The sequence below is a fragment of the Schistocerca nitens genome, chromosome 5, assembly GCF_023898315.1.
Source record: "Schistocerca nitens isolate TAMUIC-IGC-003100 chromosome 5, iqSchNite1.1, whole genome shotgun sequence".
Lineage (NCBI taxonomy): Eukaryota > Metazoa > Arthropoda > Insecta > Orthoptera > Acrididae > Schistocerca > Schistocerca nitens.
Genome location: NC_064618.1, coordinates 511,831,624 through 511,850,560, shown reverse-complemented (window position 1 = coordinate 511,850,560; position 18,937 = coordinate 511,831,624). Strand labels below are relative to the sequence as shown.

The 18,937-nt window shown below is 41.0% G+C and overlaps 1 protein-coding gene across 1 annotated transcript in view; it reads right to left on the bottom strand.

The window, feature by feature from the left end:
- Positions 1 to 18,937, bottom strand: part of LOC126259283 (kynurenine 3-monooxygenase-like) — a 203,329-nt gene that overhangs the window by 133,198 nt on the left and 51,194 nt on the right. The window contains exon 2 of the mRNA XM_049955930.1: positions 18,253 to 18,322. Within this exon, the coding sequence (XP_049811887.1) occupies positions 18,253 to 18,322 (70 nt within the window). The remainder of the gene's footprint in view (positions 1 to 18,252; positions 18,323 to 18,937) is intronic.

Sequence of the window (18,937 nt, the reverse complement as noted above, 5' to 3'; positions counted from 1 at the left end):
CTCGTAATTTACTGCTGATCATACAATGAGATGCCTTTTCGTATCTGAGAGTAACAAGAGCGTCGCCACATTTTAAACCTTTCTTGTTTAGAATCACCTAGTCTGGCACAAATATGTAATCAGAGTAGGAATAACTGCTTCTAAAACTACATTGTTTTTCTGTCAGAACAGCTGTACTAATTAACTTTATACTTGTCATTATTTTTGTGTATATTTTTATGTCGAGACAGTTAATACGTTCTACGGTACTTTTGGCGTTTCTGTCTATTACCTTCCTTTTTTTTAAAAAAAAAATACGCCTTTCCTCTGGTACTCTTTATATCCCCAAGAGGAAGTTCAGTTAAGTCCAACAGACTATATTTTTTAACTGCCAGTAGTACATACATAATTAATTCAGTATTCTTGTCATCCTCTCCGAGAACATTTCTATTTTTAGTTGATCTGAGAATTTCCTCAAATTATTTGTATGTTATTGGCTACATGTTCATTTAATTGAAAAAGACCAGGTCAGTTTTAGTTGTTTACAGGACGACCTGTCGGTAGCAGGCAATAAACTAAAAACTATAAAACTTCCTGGCAGATTAAAACTGTGTGCCGGACCGAGACTCGAACTCGGGACCTATGCCTTTCGCATCCCCCCAGGCTGTGGCTAAGCCATGTCTCCGCAATATCCTTTCTTTCAGAAGTGCTAGTTCTGCAGGTTCGCAGGAGAGCTTCTGTAAAGTTTGGAAAGTAGGAGGCGAGGTACTGGCAGAAGTAAAGCTGTGAGGACGGGGCGTGAGTCGTGCTTGGGTAGCTCAGTGGGTAGAGCACTTGCCCGCAAAAGGCAAAGGTCCCGAGTTCGATTCTCGGTCCGGCACACAGTTTTAATCTGCCAGGAAGTTTCATATCAGCGCACACTCCGCTGCAGAGTGAAAATCTCATTCTAGAAACTATAGCCAAAAATTTGAACATGAAGATATCTGTAACAAAATCCAACGTGATGCGCTTCCAAGGGAAATAACTGAAATAGTTATAATTGATAAAATGTTACATAAAATACTCAGTTCATATTATTTTGAGTGCAATGTAGAGAAAATAAATGTTATCAACAAAAGAAACATATTCGAAATGATGAATAGTATTATTAACAGGACATTTGGGGGGATGTATAGCAATCAACAAAAATAAATTTGTATAAGGTGATGGCAGGCCCATATTAACAAAAGGTAGCGAGAACTAAACAATAAAAGGTCTGACGAGAGGAAATAAGAAACTGCTGAGATAAGATTTTTAAGATCTGTGGCAAGCTATACGCTCTTGGATGAAAAGAACCTAATTAAATATACAAGGAAGGAACTGAGAATTTTGAATATAAATGATAGAAATAGGACAATAAACTAAAACCGGAAGTCCATATTGAAGGGATGGAGAATGGAAGTCCAACATTTAACTGGAGTGTAAGCTAAAAAGATATTTGAATTTGTGAATATCTCTCAGTAGAAGGTAGACCAATTTCCTTTTCAGAAGGAACAGGCCCACATTAAAGACGACAATGATAGTGATGACAGCAAGATTGGCAGCTGAATTAGATCATATTTACCCATTAGTAGACTAACGACACATAGCTCCATTAGTACAGGGTGGGACTTTTTTGTTTGGTTTTCAACTCATTTTCCATTTTCGTTTCCACTCATTTCTTTGTAAGCGCAGCCCTTTTCTCTTTTGCTTTTCTTTCCTTTCCTATTCCAGTTGCTTTCGCCAAGTTTGCATTTTCTGGTCTTTATGGGATATTTATTCTGCTCTACTCCCAAAATATCATACATAATTTCCATTACTTGGGTCGTCGTTTGGCTCATACGCCTCATTGTTAATATTTTCATCTTCCTCAGAGGAATTATTTGCCACAACACATAGTACGTTAACATCATCGCTTATGTTACCAACTTCAGCCATTTGTGATGGCCTCGTGATGACTGGGTGTTGTGTGATGTCCTTAGGTTAGTTAGGTTTAAGTAGTTCTAAGTTCTAGGGGACTGATGACCATAGATGTTAAGTCCCATAGTGCTCAGAGCCATTTGAACCATTTGTGATGCTTCTTATGACTTGCATTCACAGAAAAGCCAGAACGTAAATCTTGAGCTTCATTAGACGTCCTACAAAATTATTTTTCCGGTGAAATTTCATAGGTATGCAGTTCTATAACGTCACTGGGTATGATATGAACTGGTAAGTTAGTGCCGTTAACTGAACTGCAGTTTTCATTGTCCTCTAGCATAACACAGGGGGCTTCATTAATTTCCTTTCCTAAATCAGTCGTAACATTTACAGACTTATTCTGCTTCAAAGCGCGATACGAACGTTCCATTTCCTCATGCTTCTCCAAATTCTTCTTTTTGACTAATGAAGAAATATACTGTTCTCTAGACATTAAGTTTGCCCAAAAAATACTTAGGTCTATGCAAAAGAAAGTCTATATCTAATGTTATCTAATGTTGTACCTGAAATGGTATCATGTAATCAACTGGTTACTACAAGGAAATTAAAATAAAGCTAGAGTATTAAATACTATTAACTGTACTGCATAAAAAGCTAACCTAAAACTATTTTTGTCATAAGTTCAATTTAAACAGTTATAAAAATGTAATACCTATTGTAAAACTTTTATTAAATACACAGAACACATTTATACCTTATTTACTGTGATATTGTCGATTTCCGTATGGCATCGTAATATAAATATTCACTACAGTTCATGAAGAACATAAACACTGGAGCACAGTATCATATTTTAAGGATCACAGACATAGAAGGATTTGATTTCGTAATAAGAGAGTTCAGAGACATGGAGGTTTCAGTTAAGTCCGATAGAAGTCTTTGCATTCTTACTTCGACTTTAGAGGTTTACAGGCCAGTGAGTCAGTAATTTACGAATCTCAATCATAAAAAACACCAAAGTCTCAAAATTCAGACTTTGGAACTTGTGACAGTAAGCCAACGATATGTACTTTATACATGTATCACACACATGTAAGGGGAGATGATACCGATAAGATATTTTTATGGAATGTAGAGAGACTTGCAGGCTACCAGCACTTGAACAAAGATGGTCTGCTGGCCTTCAAGATAAGTAAATGTAATGTGCGGGAGAGAACAAAAAGAATAGATGTTTGGGAAAATTAACATATTGTCATTTTGTATAGAAAATCCTGTTGTTGGTTGCACAAAGAATTTTATTGCATAATTTGTATTTCTAAACTTACGTCCGATTTCTCTCCTATCGAACCATTTTCAGATCCGTAGAGATAACAAAAATAGTATAACTAGCCATTATATAACGTAAAATACGCAACAGTACGAAAACCAAATGTGTCAGAAAAGTCTGCTGCAAGCGTAATGCGCCCGATCATATAAGGAATATGAATGCGTCAAAAACAGTACGAAAGTATATACATTGTTACTTTAAGCCTTCTGGCCTAGTAGGTTGCGTGAGTGCTTGAAAAGCGAACTCGTTAGCTATGTCTAGTAAATTTGTCATACATAGCTTAAAAACACTTTAAAATCTGGCTGTTGGAAACATATTTCGTAGTATATGCAGATACGCGAGTTGCGAATCAATCGTGTGGCTCAGAGACTATCTGTTCAGTGCTCTCGTCTACGGGGCAAGTCATATATTTGGTTGCATGGTATCGCAAGTTGCGCTTTGAGCTCGGAACCCTTCCGACTAATCAGGTGGTTAGACGGCTGGTTTCTGGTCGAACAGGACCACGTGCCAGGTACTTGCCCTTGCTCTGCGTCTTCCCTTGTTCGCTGCCTGCAGCATCTAACATCGGTCTACTTGTTGAGTTGAAACGTTGTCATCTTGTGTGTTTACATTTAGGACAAAATCTAACAGATAGTATGGCAATTCAGCTTCCAGACTTCAATTAATTAATATTTGTTGAAAACACATAAAAATTTAAAATGTTCTGTTGGGTAAATCTGTTATACGATAAGCGGACTGAATGGGTATTTTGCAGTATTTAGGATTTCTCGTGAGAGCGTTGCTTGCTAACGTAATTTTCTGTTACGTGATTTTTCAGCTCTGCAGACGTGGCTTCATTGTGAGCAAGCTTAGGCCTTTTGTTGAGCCATCTACAGATATTAGTTGCCTTCCACTTCTGACACACTAAATAGTATTACGGGGACTTGAAGGCTGCTTCTGAGAATATGTGGCATTCCATTTCCACGTGATCCCTTAGAGGACGTATCGCACTATGTCAAGGAAAGTGACAAGTCGAAAAATGCCAATTATCAATTTGCACTGAAAAAAAACGCGTTAAGTACCCCAATTGCTCGAAAAACACAGTGGAATAGTACATGAAATTTAGAAAAAGTTTATACAACTTCACTATAAGTTTTATAAAATTTACTCCTAAGTTGAGATTTCTCAGGGATTGCATTTTTGAGTTATGTTACTGTTCTTGCAAGGGGTGCGATATGTACGTACCATCTTGAACTTTCCATACTCATTTATTGAATAATAATTAGAATTTCAGGTTTATCCTTAATTATTTTCCTCCTGAAATCAGTTCTCAACCTTACTAATTCGATGTTCAGTCTACATGTGCTTGCGTGTGATCTACTCGCGTCAATAGCCGAAGTGAGCACTGCTTATTGGAAACAAGTTGCCTGCAGCAGAATTAATAGGATTATAAATTGCTTTTAGCAGATAGAATATTTCTTTCTCTGCTTGCAATTTCCAGACAATATAAGGCAGATCTGAGCCGCAGCGAACTTGGAGATATGTGTTGCGAGCCTGAATACATCGAGAGTCGTCTTTTGTGATTCATGCGTCTTACTAAGAGGTGAGACAATTCAAGGTGCAGTTTACAGCTGCACTGCACGTGTTTTCTCTAGAATAGAAGATGCAGCTACAATTATAGGTTGTTTAGGATGGTTGGACGTCTTGGTTATAATTTTGCATTATTGAAACATGTGTTAAAGGTTCCTTCATATATTCCTCCGCACCATGAAAGTGTGCTACTGCCTAATACACCGCCCAGTCACATTTGTGCGACCACCTGTGAAAGGCTAGAATAACCACCTTTTGCAGCGCGGATCACTGCTGGACGTGCAGAAAGAGGGTCAGTGAGGTTCTAGACGGTACGGACAGGGATGTGAAGCCATGCCGACTCCTGTGACGTGGTCAGATGCGTTAGAAAATGGTTCAAATGGCTCTGAGCACTATGGGACTTAACATCTGAGGTCATCAGGCCCCTAGAACTTAGAACTACTTAAACCTAAGGACATCACACACACCCATGCCTGAGGCAGGATTCGAACCTGCGACCGTAGCGGTCGCGCGGTTCCAGACTGAAGCGCCTAGAACCGCTCGGCCACATCGGCCGGAGATGCGTTAGAGTTCTCAGTTGAGGATCCATGGTGGTCTCACAGATTTTCGATTGGGATTAAATCCGGGGAGTTCGGTGGTCAGGCGACTAAGGTAAACTCTTCGTGTTGCTCTTCGAACTACGCAAGTACCCTGCGAGCTGTGTGACACGTTGCGTTGTCCTACTGGTAGATGCCGTTGTGCTGAGGGAAAACAAACTGCCTGTAGGGGTGGACATAGTGCCCAAGGATAGATGCATATTTGTGTTGATCCATTTTGCCTTCCATGATAACTAGATCACCTAGGGACTGTCACGAAAACATCCCCCAGACTGTAATGCTTCCTCCTCAGGCCCGAACCCTTCCGATGTTTGGTGCGGGGTGTTTGATTTCAGACGTTCTAAGCCGTACACGCCAACGGCCATCTGTCATGTGAAAAGGCCACTTTCGACACTCAGCGGACGTCCAGTTGCAGTACTGGGGTGTAGCCTTCGTCGTCAATGAACCGCGGTCAGCATGTATGCATGTACCAGGCGCCAGTTGCGGAGGCCCACACGCAACAGTGTTCGCTGAACGGTCATTGAGGAGACATTGTTGGTAGCCCCTTGGTTCATCTGGGCGGTCAGTTGCTCAACTCTTGGACGTCTGTTCGACCGTAGACATTTCCGCAGCCGTCGTTCACTCTTTTCATCTGTGGTTCGTGATCCCGTTTCCTCGGGGCCGGCTTTAGATAGTGTCATGTTGCCATGCACGGGATTCGTTAATCACGGCTGCCCACGATGTTTCCAAACTTAGAAGTTTCGGAAATGCTTCCAGCCTCTCCCTGCAAAAAAATGATAATTCTCTTTTGGTCTTCAAATAAATCGCTTCGTTTCTGCATCACGGCGACGACTACACCTGTCGTGGCGCGAAAGCTACTCCACGCCGACGACACCTCGTGAGTCAGCGCGGTCGCGGCGACACGGCGGTGGGTCGGGGGACCAGCCTCGCAGTAAAGCCAACACAGGCCGGCAGCACCGGGCCGTCCAGGACATTCGTCGGCGCGCGCATCCTACAAGACTCGTGTATGCGGAACTACCTTCTTCCGCCGAAGCTGTAAGGGCAGCCAATGGAAAAATTGTAACTCTATGCCGTGGCATATTTAGTTCGATGCAGCGGCCTTCGAAAGTAGGATCATGGCAGCCTTCGACCGAGGATCACATCATTCGGGACTTCGAGCCCCGGTAGTCGCCTCACCGCGACGGCTATCTGATCGACTCCATGAAGAGTGGTAATGGGAGAGTGTTCCATACTTCGTCCAGGCTGTAGAAAGACTTAAAGATATTTCTCTGCTTTCAGAATGAAATTTTCGCTCTTCAGGGAGTGTGTGCTGATATAGAACTTCCTGGCAGATTAAAACTGTGATCCGGACCGAGGTTCGAACTCGGGACATTTGCCTTTAGCGGGCAAATTCTCTAGCGACTGAGCTACCCAAGCACGATTCACAGCCCGTCCTCTCAGCCTTACTTCCGCCATTACCTTGTCTGCTGCAAGAGCTTCTATGAAGTCGGGAAGGTAGGAGATGAGTTACTGGCGGAAGAAAGCTGTGAGGGCGGGTCGTGAGTCGTACTTGCATAGTTCAGCCGTTGGAGCATTTGCTCGCGAAGAGCAAGGCCTAAGTTCGAGTCTCGGTCCAGCACACAGTTTTAATCTCGAAGAAAGTTTCATTTCGCTGCTTGCTCAGCACAACTTTAACTTTGTGTCAGACTTTGAACGATTTCGCATCTTGCCCAGCCGAGTTGCGGAATGAAATTTACAAGTTACTTTTCAGAAGAGTGTTCTTTGAGTTATCTTTAAGGCAAGGAGAAGGCGTATGTTGTGCAGTCTATTTCTCGTGATTCTCCATTGTACTAAAAATGTAAATTTTGTGTGACTAGGGCCTCCCGCCGGGTAAGACCGTTCACCGGGTGCAAGTCTTTCGATCAGACGTCACTTCGGCGACTTGCGCGTCGATGGGGATGGAATGATGATGATTAGGACAACACAACACCCAGTCCCTGAGCGGAGAAAATATCCGACCCACCCGGGAATAGAATCCGGGCCCTTAGGATTGACATTCGGTCGCGCTGACCACGCAGCTACCGGGGGCGGACTTAAACCACCCTTCTATTGTTACGAGGTTTCGTCGTGTTCTTGAGACTGAGTCAGTTGTCAGACTATGAATAAATGTGTGATATCTGACTTTTCCACGCTGGTTATCTCCTGGGTACTAGGTACAATGGCATTGCTTCCCACATCCATCCGAGTCGCTTTATACACCCTCCACTGCTAGTGCTGCCTCCCGCCGACTGTGAGTGGTTACTGCACGTTGATGTCGAACAAAGGCGGTGGTCACATTAATGTGACTGGGCTGTATATAAATGCTTTGCAGTCAGGCTAAAATCTATTAGTTAGTAAGGCCGTTCAACTTCCAGACTTTATTAATAAATACTTCTTGAGAATACATAACAAATCAGTTATTACGATAAGCACACTATTTACGTTTTAATGTATTAAAAGCAATAAGAATATCGATAATATTGTCCATGATAAAAACATGAGGTTGATCAGAGTAAAAGGAAAAAAAGTAGACGGAATCACAAAGACATGTTATCAGTCCGGCAGAGGGCGTGCAGGTGGTGAAGCCGGTGGCCCGTCTCCGCCACGTTTCTCCCATGACGTGCTGCGAGCCGAGCGGTGCAGTCGCCGTGTACTGGGAAGAGGGCCGCGTAGGAGCCCCACAAACCCTTTGCCGATCGAGCCCAACGCACGTGTTCTCGCTGTCCCGTCACTATCGCCTTGGCCAACCACAAGCAACAACTATCAGTTTAGTAAGACTTTTTCATATTGAAATAGGCATTACGATTACATTCGCTTTGTTCATTGTATTATTATTCTTAATAATATTATTATTTTTGTTATTGTTATTGTTATGATTATTATTACTCGAAGTTAGCCAACTGAAGACCAAGTGAGGCAGCTTATTTGAATCATATTCTTTTCCTATTTTTAGGGTTCGAACCTCAATTGGTAAAAAATGGTTCAAATGGCTCTGAGCACTATGGGACCTAACTTATGAGGTCATCAGTCCCCTAGAACTTAGAACTACTTAAAACTAACTAACCTAAGGACATCACACACATCCATACCCGAGGCAGGATTCGAACCTGCGACCGTAGCGGTCGCGCGGTTCCAGACTGTAGCGCCTAGAACCGCTCGGCCATCTCAACCGGCAAATCGGTAAAAACGGAACCCTTATAGGATCAAGTACTTGTCCGTTCGTCTGTCCGTCTTTTCTTTACTCTTTTTTTACTCAAGAGCGGATAAGAGTATCGAGTTGAAATTTATGTCAAATACTAATGTCTACGGTCCTTTGGCGGCGTAAGAAATGTAAGCATCTAAGTAAAGGCACTCAAAAGATATGGTCATTTGTCACATATTTTCACACTCGCAGACTCACTCATAAAAACCTTTGTATGAACTATCTATATAGGTTACACAATTAAATGTGTACTGAATCCTCAGAACGCCAGTCGTACTCGCGTTTGTCCGGTTTTTAGGCTTCCCAATACTTCTTCATTCTGGCTGTCTGTTGTTTTTTCTTTATTTTGATCGTGCCGCTCCTCTCTATTTTGGGTTTTCCTCTGTGAAACATTGACTTTATTCAACTTTTCCTGCAGTGCTTGTCTGTTTACTATGTCTTTGTCTGTTATTCCCAAGTCTTGTAGATTAAATTCCGTAAAACACGAAAAGTGAGTTTTTGTATTTTTGTCAAAGAAGTTGAATTTTTTTGTCAGTTTCATGTTATCCATTCTTTTCAAATGACCAGAAAATGCATTGCACCGCTTCTCGACGTATATATACTCAGTTTTTCCATACACCTCCTTATTGTGATACTTCCTGGCAGATTAAAACTGTGTGCCGGACCGAGACTCGAAGTTTCACATCAGCGCACACTCAGCTGCAGAGTGAAAATCTCATTCTGGCGCCTCCTTATTGTTTCTCAGTTTCTAAATTCAGTTTTCATATTCTGAACCAAAAATTTTGCAAATTGTTCTTGTTTCTTTCTTCACCAAGTTATTTAACTGCTTGACTGCGTTTATGGCGAGGCTTTCTGAGGCATGAAGACTCCCTGTTTGAATCACCCACTTGTAATGCTTCAATTTTGTACTAACAGGTAAGGATATTTTATTGTACAGGGGGTGGACCAAAAATGGAAACAACAAAAAACAACTCATTATCATCTCTAATTCGGTGCAGGAAAACTATCAACATTCAAAACAGCTTCCAATCATCTCGGAATGGATAAATACAGGTCCTGTATGGTTTTTAGGGGAACTTTACACCATTCTTACTGCAAAACAGTGCAATTTCAGGTTACTATGATGGAGACGGATACTGATCACGCACCCTTCTCTCCACAAAGGCTCAGTAACACTGAGATCTGGTGACTGTGGTGACCGGGGAAGATGCAACAGTTCATTCTCAAGCTTACAAAACCATTCCTAGACGATGTTAGCTGTGTGAACAGGGGCCAGCGTCTTGGAACACAGGATCACCGCTAGGGAAAAAATTATTGTACAATGGTGTGGACCAGATTAGCCAAAATGGTCCTTGGCAATAGGCCTCCTGAAATATCACGATACGGCTCCCCAAATCATCACAGAACCTCCACCATGTTTCACTTTTGGGAGGTAAACTCGACCAGAAATTGGAGACAGTGTGGAACAAGACTCATCCGACCAAATGACATTCTTCCATTGCTCCATGATCCAGGAAATATGGCTTTGGCACTACATTTTCCTGTTACGGGCCTTAGAATCACTGAAGAGTGGTTTTGGAATTCCATCTCGCTCTTCGATTCCCTGCTTATGGAGCTCCCTTCGTGTTCTGATGCTGACAGGATTCACGAGCGAGACATTCAGTTCTGCAGTGACTTTTGCAGCTGTCATCCTGTTATTGGTCTCACAACCCTCTTCAGTGACCGTCTGTCACGATCACTTAACACACACTTTCGCCCACGTTGTGATTTGCTGGATGATGCTTTCCCGCTTTCCCCGTATATGGTATAAATCTTCGATATGGGGCTTTTTGAAACACCAATAACTTCGTTTGCCTTGGTTACGGGAAGCCATACCAGCACCAACAATCTGCCCACGTTCGAGTTCACTTAACTGTGATGTAATGCATTCACAACTACACAGAACACTGCTCTGGCCACGGCTGACACTTCCAACGTATTGAAGACACTACACAGGTGCCGTTCATAATAAAATACAACAGCAGAACCTGCTGGCTTGGCTTGCATCTGCACTTGTCATCAAGCATGCATTTCTTACGGTGTTTTCGTATTTTTGTCCAACTCCTGTACGTGATCGTTGTTAAATAGAATGCTATTTCCATTTTTTGTAGTGCTGTTTATGTTAACTGCTTTGTCCAACTTGTGCACTCTTAATGTTGGTCGTGTTACGGATTTTTCGAAACAGATTTCTAACCCAGTTTTTCTACTACTTGTCGGAAAATGTTTATCTATTTCGTTGCATCACCGCGCGGGGTAGCCGCGCTGTCTGGGGCGCCTTGTCACGGTCCGTGCGTCTCTCCCCTTCGGAGGTCCGAGTCCTCCCTCGGGCAAGGGGGTGTGTGTGTTGTCCTTAGCGTAAGTTAGTTTAAGTTAGATCAAGTAGTGTGAAGGCTTAGGGACAGATGACCTCAGCAGTTTGGTCCCATAAGACCTTATCACAAATTTCCAATTTTTTCTTTTTTTCGTTGCGGATCGGAGCGTGGAATGTCAGATCCCTTAATCATGCAGGTAGGTTAGAAAATTTAAAAAGGGAAATGGATAGGTTAAAATTAGATATGGTAGGAATTAGTGAAGTTCGATGGTGGGAGGAACAAGACTTTTGGCCGGCCAGTGTGGCCGTGCGGTTCTAGGCGCTTCAGTCTGGAAGCGCGTGACCGCTACGGTCGCAGGTTAGAATCCTGCCTCGGGCATGGATGTGTGTGATGTCCTTAGGTTAGTTAGGTTTAAGTAGTTCTAAGTTCTAGAGGACTGATGACCACAGATATTAAGTCCCATAGTGCTCAGAGCCATTTGAACATTTTTGAACAAAACTTTTGGTCAGGCGAATACAGGGTTCTAAATACAAAATCAAATAGCGATCATGCAGGAGTCGGTTTAATAATGAATAACAAAATAGGAGTGCGGGTAAGCTACTACAAACAGCATAGTGAACGCATTATTGTGGCCAAGATAGACACGAAGCCCACGCCTACTACAGCAGTACAAGTTTATATGCCAACTAGCTCTGCAGATGACGAAGAAATTGAAGAAATGTATGATGAAATAAATGAAATTATTCAGATAGTGAAGGGAGACGAAAATTTAATAGTCATGGGTGACTGGAATTCGGTAGTAGGAAAATGGAGAGAAGGAAACTTAGTAGCTGAATATGGATTGGGGCTAAGAAATGAAAGAGGAAGCCGCCTGGTAGCATTTTGCACTGAGCACAACTTAATCATAGTTAACTCTTCGTTCAAGAATCATACAAGAAGGTTGTATACATGGAAGACGCCTGGAGATACTGACAGGTTTCAGATAGACTATATAATGGTAAGACAGAGATTTAGGAACCAGGTTTTAAATTGTAAGACATTTCCAGGGGCAGATGTGGACTGTGACCACAATCTACTGGTTATGAACTGTAGATTACAACTGAAGAAACTGCAAAAATGTGGGAATTTAAGGAGATGGGACCTAGATATACTGAAAGAGCCAGAGGTTGTACAGAGTTTCAGGGAGAGCATAAGGGAACAATTGACAGGAATGGGGGAAAGAAATACAGTAGAAGAAGAATGGGTAGCTTTGAGAGATGAAGTATTGAAGGCAGCAGAGGATCAAGTAGGTAAAAAGACGAGGGCTAGTAGAAATCCTTGGGTAACAGAAGAAATATTGAATTTAATTGATGAAAGGAGAAAATATAAAAAAGCAGTAAATGAAGCAAGCAAAAAGGAATACAAACGTCTCAAAAATGAGATCGACAGGAAGTGCAAAATAGCTAATCAGGGATGGCTAGAGGACAAATGTAAGGATGTAGAGGCTTATCTCACTAGGGGTAAGACAGATACTGCCTACAGGAAAATTAAAGAGACCTTTGGAGAAAAGAGAGCCACTTGTATGAATATCAAGAGCTCAGATGGAAACCCAGTTCTAAGCAAAGAAGGGAAAGCAGAAAGGTGGAACGAGTATATAGAGGGTCTATACAAGGGTGACGTACTTGAGGACAATATTATGGAAATTGAAGAGGATGTAGATGAAGATGAATTGGGAGATACGACACTGCGTGAAGAGTTTGACAGAGCACTGAAAGACCTAAGTCGAAACAAGGCCCCGGGAGTAGACAGCAATCCATTAGAACTACTGACGGCCTTGGGAGAGCCAGTCATGACAAAGCTCAACCATATGGTGAGCAAGATGTACGAGACAGGCGAAATACCCTCAGACTTCAAGAAGAATATAAAAATTCCAATCCCAAAGAAAGCAGGTGTTGACAGATGTGAAAATTACCGAACAGTCAGTTTAATAAGTCACGGATGCAAAATACTAACACGAATTCTTTACAGACGAATGGAGAATCTGGTAGAAGCCTATCTCGGGGAAGATCAGTTTGGATTCCGTAGAAATGTTGTAACACGTGAGGCAATACTGACCCTACGACGTATCTTAGAAGCTACATTAAGGAAGGGCAAACCTACGTTTCTAGCATTTGTAGACTTAGAGAAAGCTTTTGACAATGTTGACTGGAATACCCTCTTTCAAATTCTGAAGGTGGCAGGGGTAAAATACAGGGAGCGAAAGGCTATTTACAATTTGTACAGAAACCAGATGGCAGTTATAAGAGTCGAGGGGCATGAAAGGAAAGCAGTAGTTGGGAAGGGAGTGAGACGGGGTTGTAGCCTATCCCCGACGTTATTCAATCTGTATATCGAGCAAGCAGTGAAGGAAACAAAAGAAAAATTCGGAGTAGGCATTAAAATCCATGGAGAAGAAATAAAAACTTTAAGGTTCGCCGATGACATTGTAATTCTGTCAGAGACAGCAAAGGACTTAGAAGATCAGTTGAACGGAATGGATAGTGTCTTGAAAGGGGGATATAAGATGAACATCAACAAAAGCAAAACGAGGATAATGGAATGTAGTCGAATTAAGTCGGGTGATTCTGAGGGAATTAGACTAGGAAATGAGACACTTAAAGTAGTAAATGAGTTTTGCTATTTGGGGAGCAAAATAACTGATGATGGTCGAAGTAGAGAGGATATAAAATGTAGACTGGCAATGGCAAGGAAAGCGTTTCTGAAGAAGAGAAATTTTCTAACATCGAGTATAGATTTAAGTGTCAGGAAGTCTTTTCTGAAAGTATTTGTATGGAGTGTAGCCATGTATGGAAGTGAAACATGGACGATAACTAGTTTGGACAAGAAGAGAATAGAAGCTTTCGAAATGTGGTACTACAGAAGAATGATCAATATTAAATGGGTAGATCACGTAACTAATGAGGAGGTATTGAATAGGATTGGGGAGAAGAGGAGTTTGTGGCACACCTTGTCTAGAAGAAGGAATCGGTTGGTAGGACATGTTCTGAAGCATCAAGGGATCACCAATTTAGTATTGGAGGGACGCGTGGAGGGTAAAAATCTTAGAGGGAGACCAAGAGATGAATACACTAAACAGATTCAGAAGGATGTAGGTTGCAGTAGGTACTGGGAGATGAAGAAGCTTGCACAGGATAGAGTAGCATGGAGAGCTGCATGAAACCAGTCTCAGGACTGAAGACCACAACAACAACAACAACATTTCGTTGCATCGTGTAGGCTCCCTGCTGAGATTGCTAAATCGTCAGCAAAAGCTAAGCAGTCATTCCGCACGCTCTGTCTCTTTTCTTCCTAGTTTCACTTACATTATTCCCTTTTCTTCTGATCCGGAGTTTGTTTTTTGTGACCCTAATTTTCGAATTCTTGTAAGACGTTTAGTAAACGTCCGTTTTAGGATCTTTGTATCATTTCCATGATGCGATCTTCGTTCATGATAGTGCCTTTAATTTTGCCATATGTGTCCCAAACTCGGTTTTGTTTTGCGAATATATGGTGCTCCTGAAATAAAATTTGAAAACTCGTTCCTGTCTGCCCTATGTACTGTGTACAAAAGTCCTTGTACTTAATTTTATACACTCCTAAATCCCGAAACTTGGTGCTTCCATTGCATATTTAATGCTGTAGCCTAAATTTTATCATGATGTTAAACCTATTTTTGCATTTGTTTAACGAAAGCATCTCTCGATTTTATTGGAAGTGATTACGTTGTTGAGAGGTCTGGTTGCATTCCATGTCTTGGGAAACTCCCAGTGAACGGTCTTGGAACCTGATACTAAAAACCTGAGCCGTATCTGTTTACACAGCTTGAAATACACTCTCCAACGATGTTCACCCGAACAGTGGATATATGTGTACAGTATTCTAACACTACCTCAAATGTCAACAAGAAAAACTTTTCTGAATATCTTTGAAATATCTACACCATCTAACACATTATAGTAGTGACCTAGGTGAATCTTCATAAATCTGTGATCACGTGATGTGGCGTCTGTTGATAATGTCCTTAGAAATATGGATGCATGACCAACATATAGAAGAAGCTTAGGAGTCATAATCTCTGAAATATGAATTAAGACCGAGGTAATTAGCAAGGAACATTTCATCATACAAAAGTGGCAGTAACATTGAAGTATTAGATCCCATCGACGGCTGGTAGAAAATTCAGAACCTGATTCCCTCTCATACGATCCAATTTCTTAACTGGCACAAATAGAGTTCCGTAATAACATACTCTAAACAGCAAAGGGATAATTATAAAAGTTCGAATGGCAGAAAACGTTGTTCAGTTGAAAAAACAGCCCGCAGAAGAGAAGTACAACGCTACCCACCGACGTAACCGATATCACTCACTGAAATGGCTACGCGATGGCGCTCGAATCCGAGGAAGACGGTCCGAACCCTGGTGGTGGAGCAAATTTTCACCCCCTGTCTTTGGCCGGCAAAGGAAGGAGAGGTGGTGGCGGATAGTTCCTGTTCAGCAGTCTTAATCCAACTGTACTGAATTGAATTCCAAACTTCTCCGAATTGTATTCCATAATATTGCGGGCCTGCATCAGAGGTAGATTTTTTTTTTTTTCCAAATTCGGCTGATGACCTTGTAGCCTGCTTCAAGGTGAGTAACTGGCAGAATTTAAATCACTTGAGACCGTACTGGGCAGTAATCGAAGTAGAAATAATACTACTCTGAATGCATGCCCGAAAGAGACTAGAATATTCTATTCGCCGGGAAACGCTCTGCGGAGAGTTTTATGGAAAGAGGGCATGTGGAATTGCTGATGGTAATCCGTCTGTCGAATGAAGACTTTAAGCACAGCGGACTCCTTGGCACAAATCAATAGGAGAGGGCTATGTGCCAGCACCTGGTTTCTCCCTCTCCTTTCTCCTTCCATAATGCGCAAACATACCTTCACCGTACGATAACAATGATGATGTTACTGATGACAGTGGCACTAAAGCAGATTTACTAAACACGGTTTTCCGAAATTCCTACACCAAAGAGGACGAAGTAAATATTCCAGAAATCTAATCAAGAAAATCTGCCAACATGAGCAACTTAGAAGAAGATGTCCTCGGTGTAGCGAAATTGCTTAAATCACTAAATAAAGACAAGACCTCCGGTCCAGATTATATACCATTGAGGTTCCTTTAAAATATGCTGCCAGCATACAATGGCTCCATATTTACCAATCATGTACAACCGCTCACGCGTCGAAATATCAGTACCTGAAGAATGTAAAGTTCCATAAGTCACACCAATACCCAAGAAAGGATAGACTGTATGAGTAATCCTCTAAATTACAGACCCAGATCACTAACGCCGATTTGAAATAGTATTTTGGAACACATACTGTGTTCGAACATTATGAATTACTTTGAAGAAAACGATTCAGAAAATATCGTTCTTGTGAAACCTAATTAACTCTTTATTCTCAAGAAGTATTGAATGTTTAGTTATGTAGAAGGCCTTTGACAGTGTTCCTCACAAGCAACTTCTAATCAAATTGCATGCATCGCCTCAGTTATGTGACTGAGACAGCCGCCTAGCCGAGAGGACGCGCAGCAGCAGCAGCAGCAGCAGCAGCACTTGTCTGATAAACAATAAATTAATGTAGTCTTTGTTCTTTGTTTCACGTGCTTCTGTAATTGAATGAACTATACGTGGATATCTTGCTGTGTATACTAGTGGTTAGAAAATTAACCGCAGTTTTTGTTTTTGAGTAAATCTTTTGGATATCGTTCTTGTATTACTATGCTGGTTGGCTAAGTATAGAAATTTCTTGATGCAATAATTTACCAACAGCCGTATGTTGTGTAGAAATTTATTTTATGAACTTCTTATGTACTACCAGTTTCGGCTTTACGTTGATGCCATCTTCAGGCCCCACACGTATAGTCGTAAAATCGCTATACACGGACTCTGTGTCGCCTGGCCATCAAGAGCTGTTGCATAGCGATTTGATTCACGGATCCAGTTATATGGCTCCTTCCATGTATAGCGATTTTACGACTATGACGTGTGGGGCCTGAAGATGGCATCAATGTAATGCCGAAACTGGTAGCACAAAAGTTCATAAAATAAATTTCTACAATACATACGGCTGTTGGTAAATTATTGCATCAAGAAATACATGCCAGCCGTTGTCCCACAGTCCATATTGGAACAACAAAGATTAAGTATAGATTGCCATAACGACATGTTATAACGTTATAAAAACTGACTTGCGCCTTCAATTTTAAAACTTATTAAATAAAATGGAGCTCCTACAGCCGTCCTTACGATGTTACTTATAATATGGCTACCAGTTTCGGTATTTGAGTTCACTATCTTGAGGTCTTAACTGACGCTGAGGGGGTTGAATCCAATCCTATATACTATTCATCAGTGGCCAACATAGATGAACTGGGTTTCGCAGACTGGCTGTAACAACGATGTTGTGTTTCCAACCAAGTTTGCAATTGATGGTTGGAAACACATCGCACCTCTAGCTACTGCCTTAGAGGATGGATATTTATTCTGCCCTGTAATGTTGATTACTCGTCAAATTCGATTTACTCTTCCAACAAAATTCGAATGAAATAAAGGACTGCGGAGGTCGAACAAAGAACGGATTTTTGGCATATTTTCCTGTACAAAGCAGAAGAATTAGACGGATATTAAATCAACCTCTATGCAAAATGCATCAAGATTCGTGTATTACCACTCCCAAAAATAGCCTTCAGATTATCTGCACTGAACGACAGCAAGGAATTTACAAACTTAATCCTTTCCCGGCAAAAATGTGTCTTAGACAAGACAGTGATGAGTTTAAAGTAATTAGTTGTCACGTCGAAACATACATATAGCAACGTTTCCTGTACACTGCTCATGCAAAGAAGAAAAAGACTATTGGTTGACATTCTTTGCGATGTAATTAACAGTAGCTTTGAAATGTACATGCTGGTAATTACTCCCTTATCATTTCTTCACTAGTTTTTGGGAGCCACATATTGGGCTTACGAATGTTCATGACTGTTCATAAATGCAGTTGTCTCCCGCAAGGACTGCATCCCATAGTTTTCCTGATGATAATTCAGTCTATTCACAACAGCTACAATTTATTAATTTGGGAATTGATTACATAAAAAGGTATCATTATTGTTACTTGTTATCATAATACCCATCTGAAGCATTTTTTTAAATAGCTGAAAATAGTATTTGACTTAGTTCTTAATGAGAAAAAATTAAGTGTGCCTTACCTTCTCTGTACTCATAGAGATCAACCTGGAATCCTCTCTTCGCAAAGAAGCAAGCACTCAGAGAGCCCACCTAGAAGAATCAGGAAGAAAGACAAGTCATTTACTTTTAGGAAGACAGCTTAATAATTGTCACAAAATATATGACCAATGCTGTTTTTATTTTAGTTGCGAGATTGCATATTCTATCAAATACACATATTTCAAAAAAATAATTGTTGTAGTTAGCCACCTGCAATTTTTATCATTGTTTCTGTAAACAAAATATTTCATTTTCATTCAGTGTATGTCATCACAAGAGACTATATCAAGATAAGTTTTAATACCTATTGTATGATAGTCACAGTAAGGTTCTTATTTGTATAGGTGTTTTAGATTACTCCAAAAGCTATCAATATAACTTGGAATTTTTCGAATATTTAATGTACATCTCAATGTCAAGCCTTCATTGTCACTCTTCATGCACTCTCATATAAGTATTTATATATCTAGAGCAACTTAATTCGAATACAAATAACTATCTGCTCATATGCTTCGTATGACATTACATTCCTTATGTTTATATACTCTGTGTGTGACATCCTCTATTTAATACTGCCTTTACATTATGTCTGATACAAATAGGAGCTTTATTCACACTTTTAGGTTGTCATCTATCACGAAATTCAATTACTCAGTATCGGGTAAT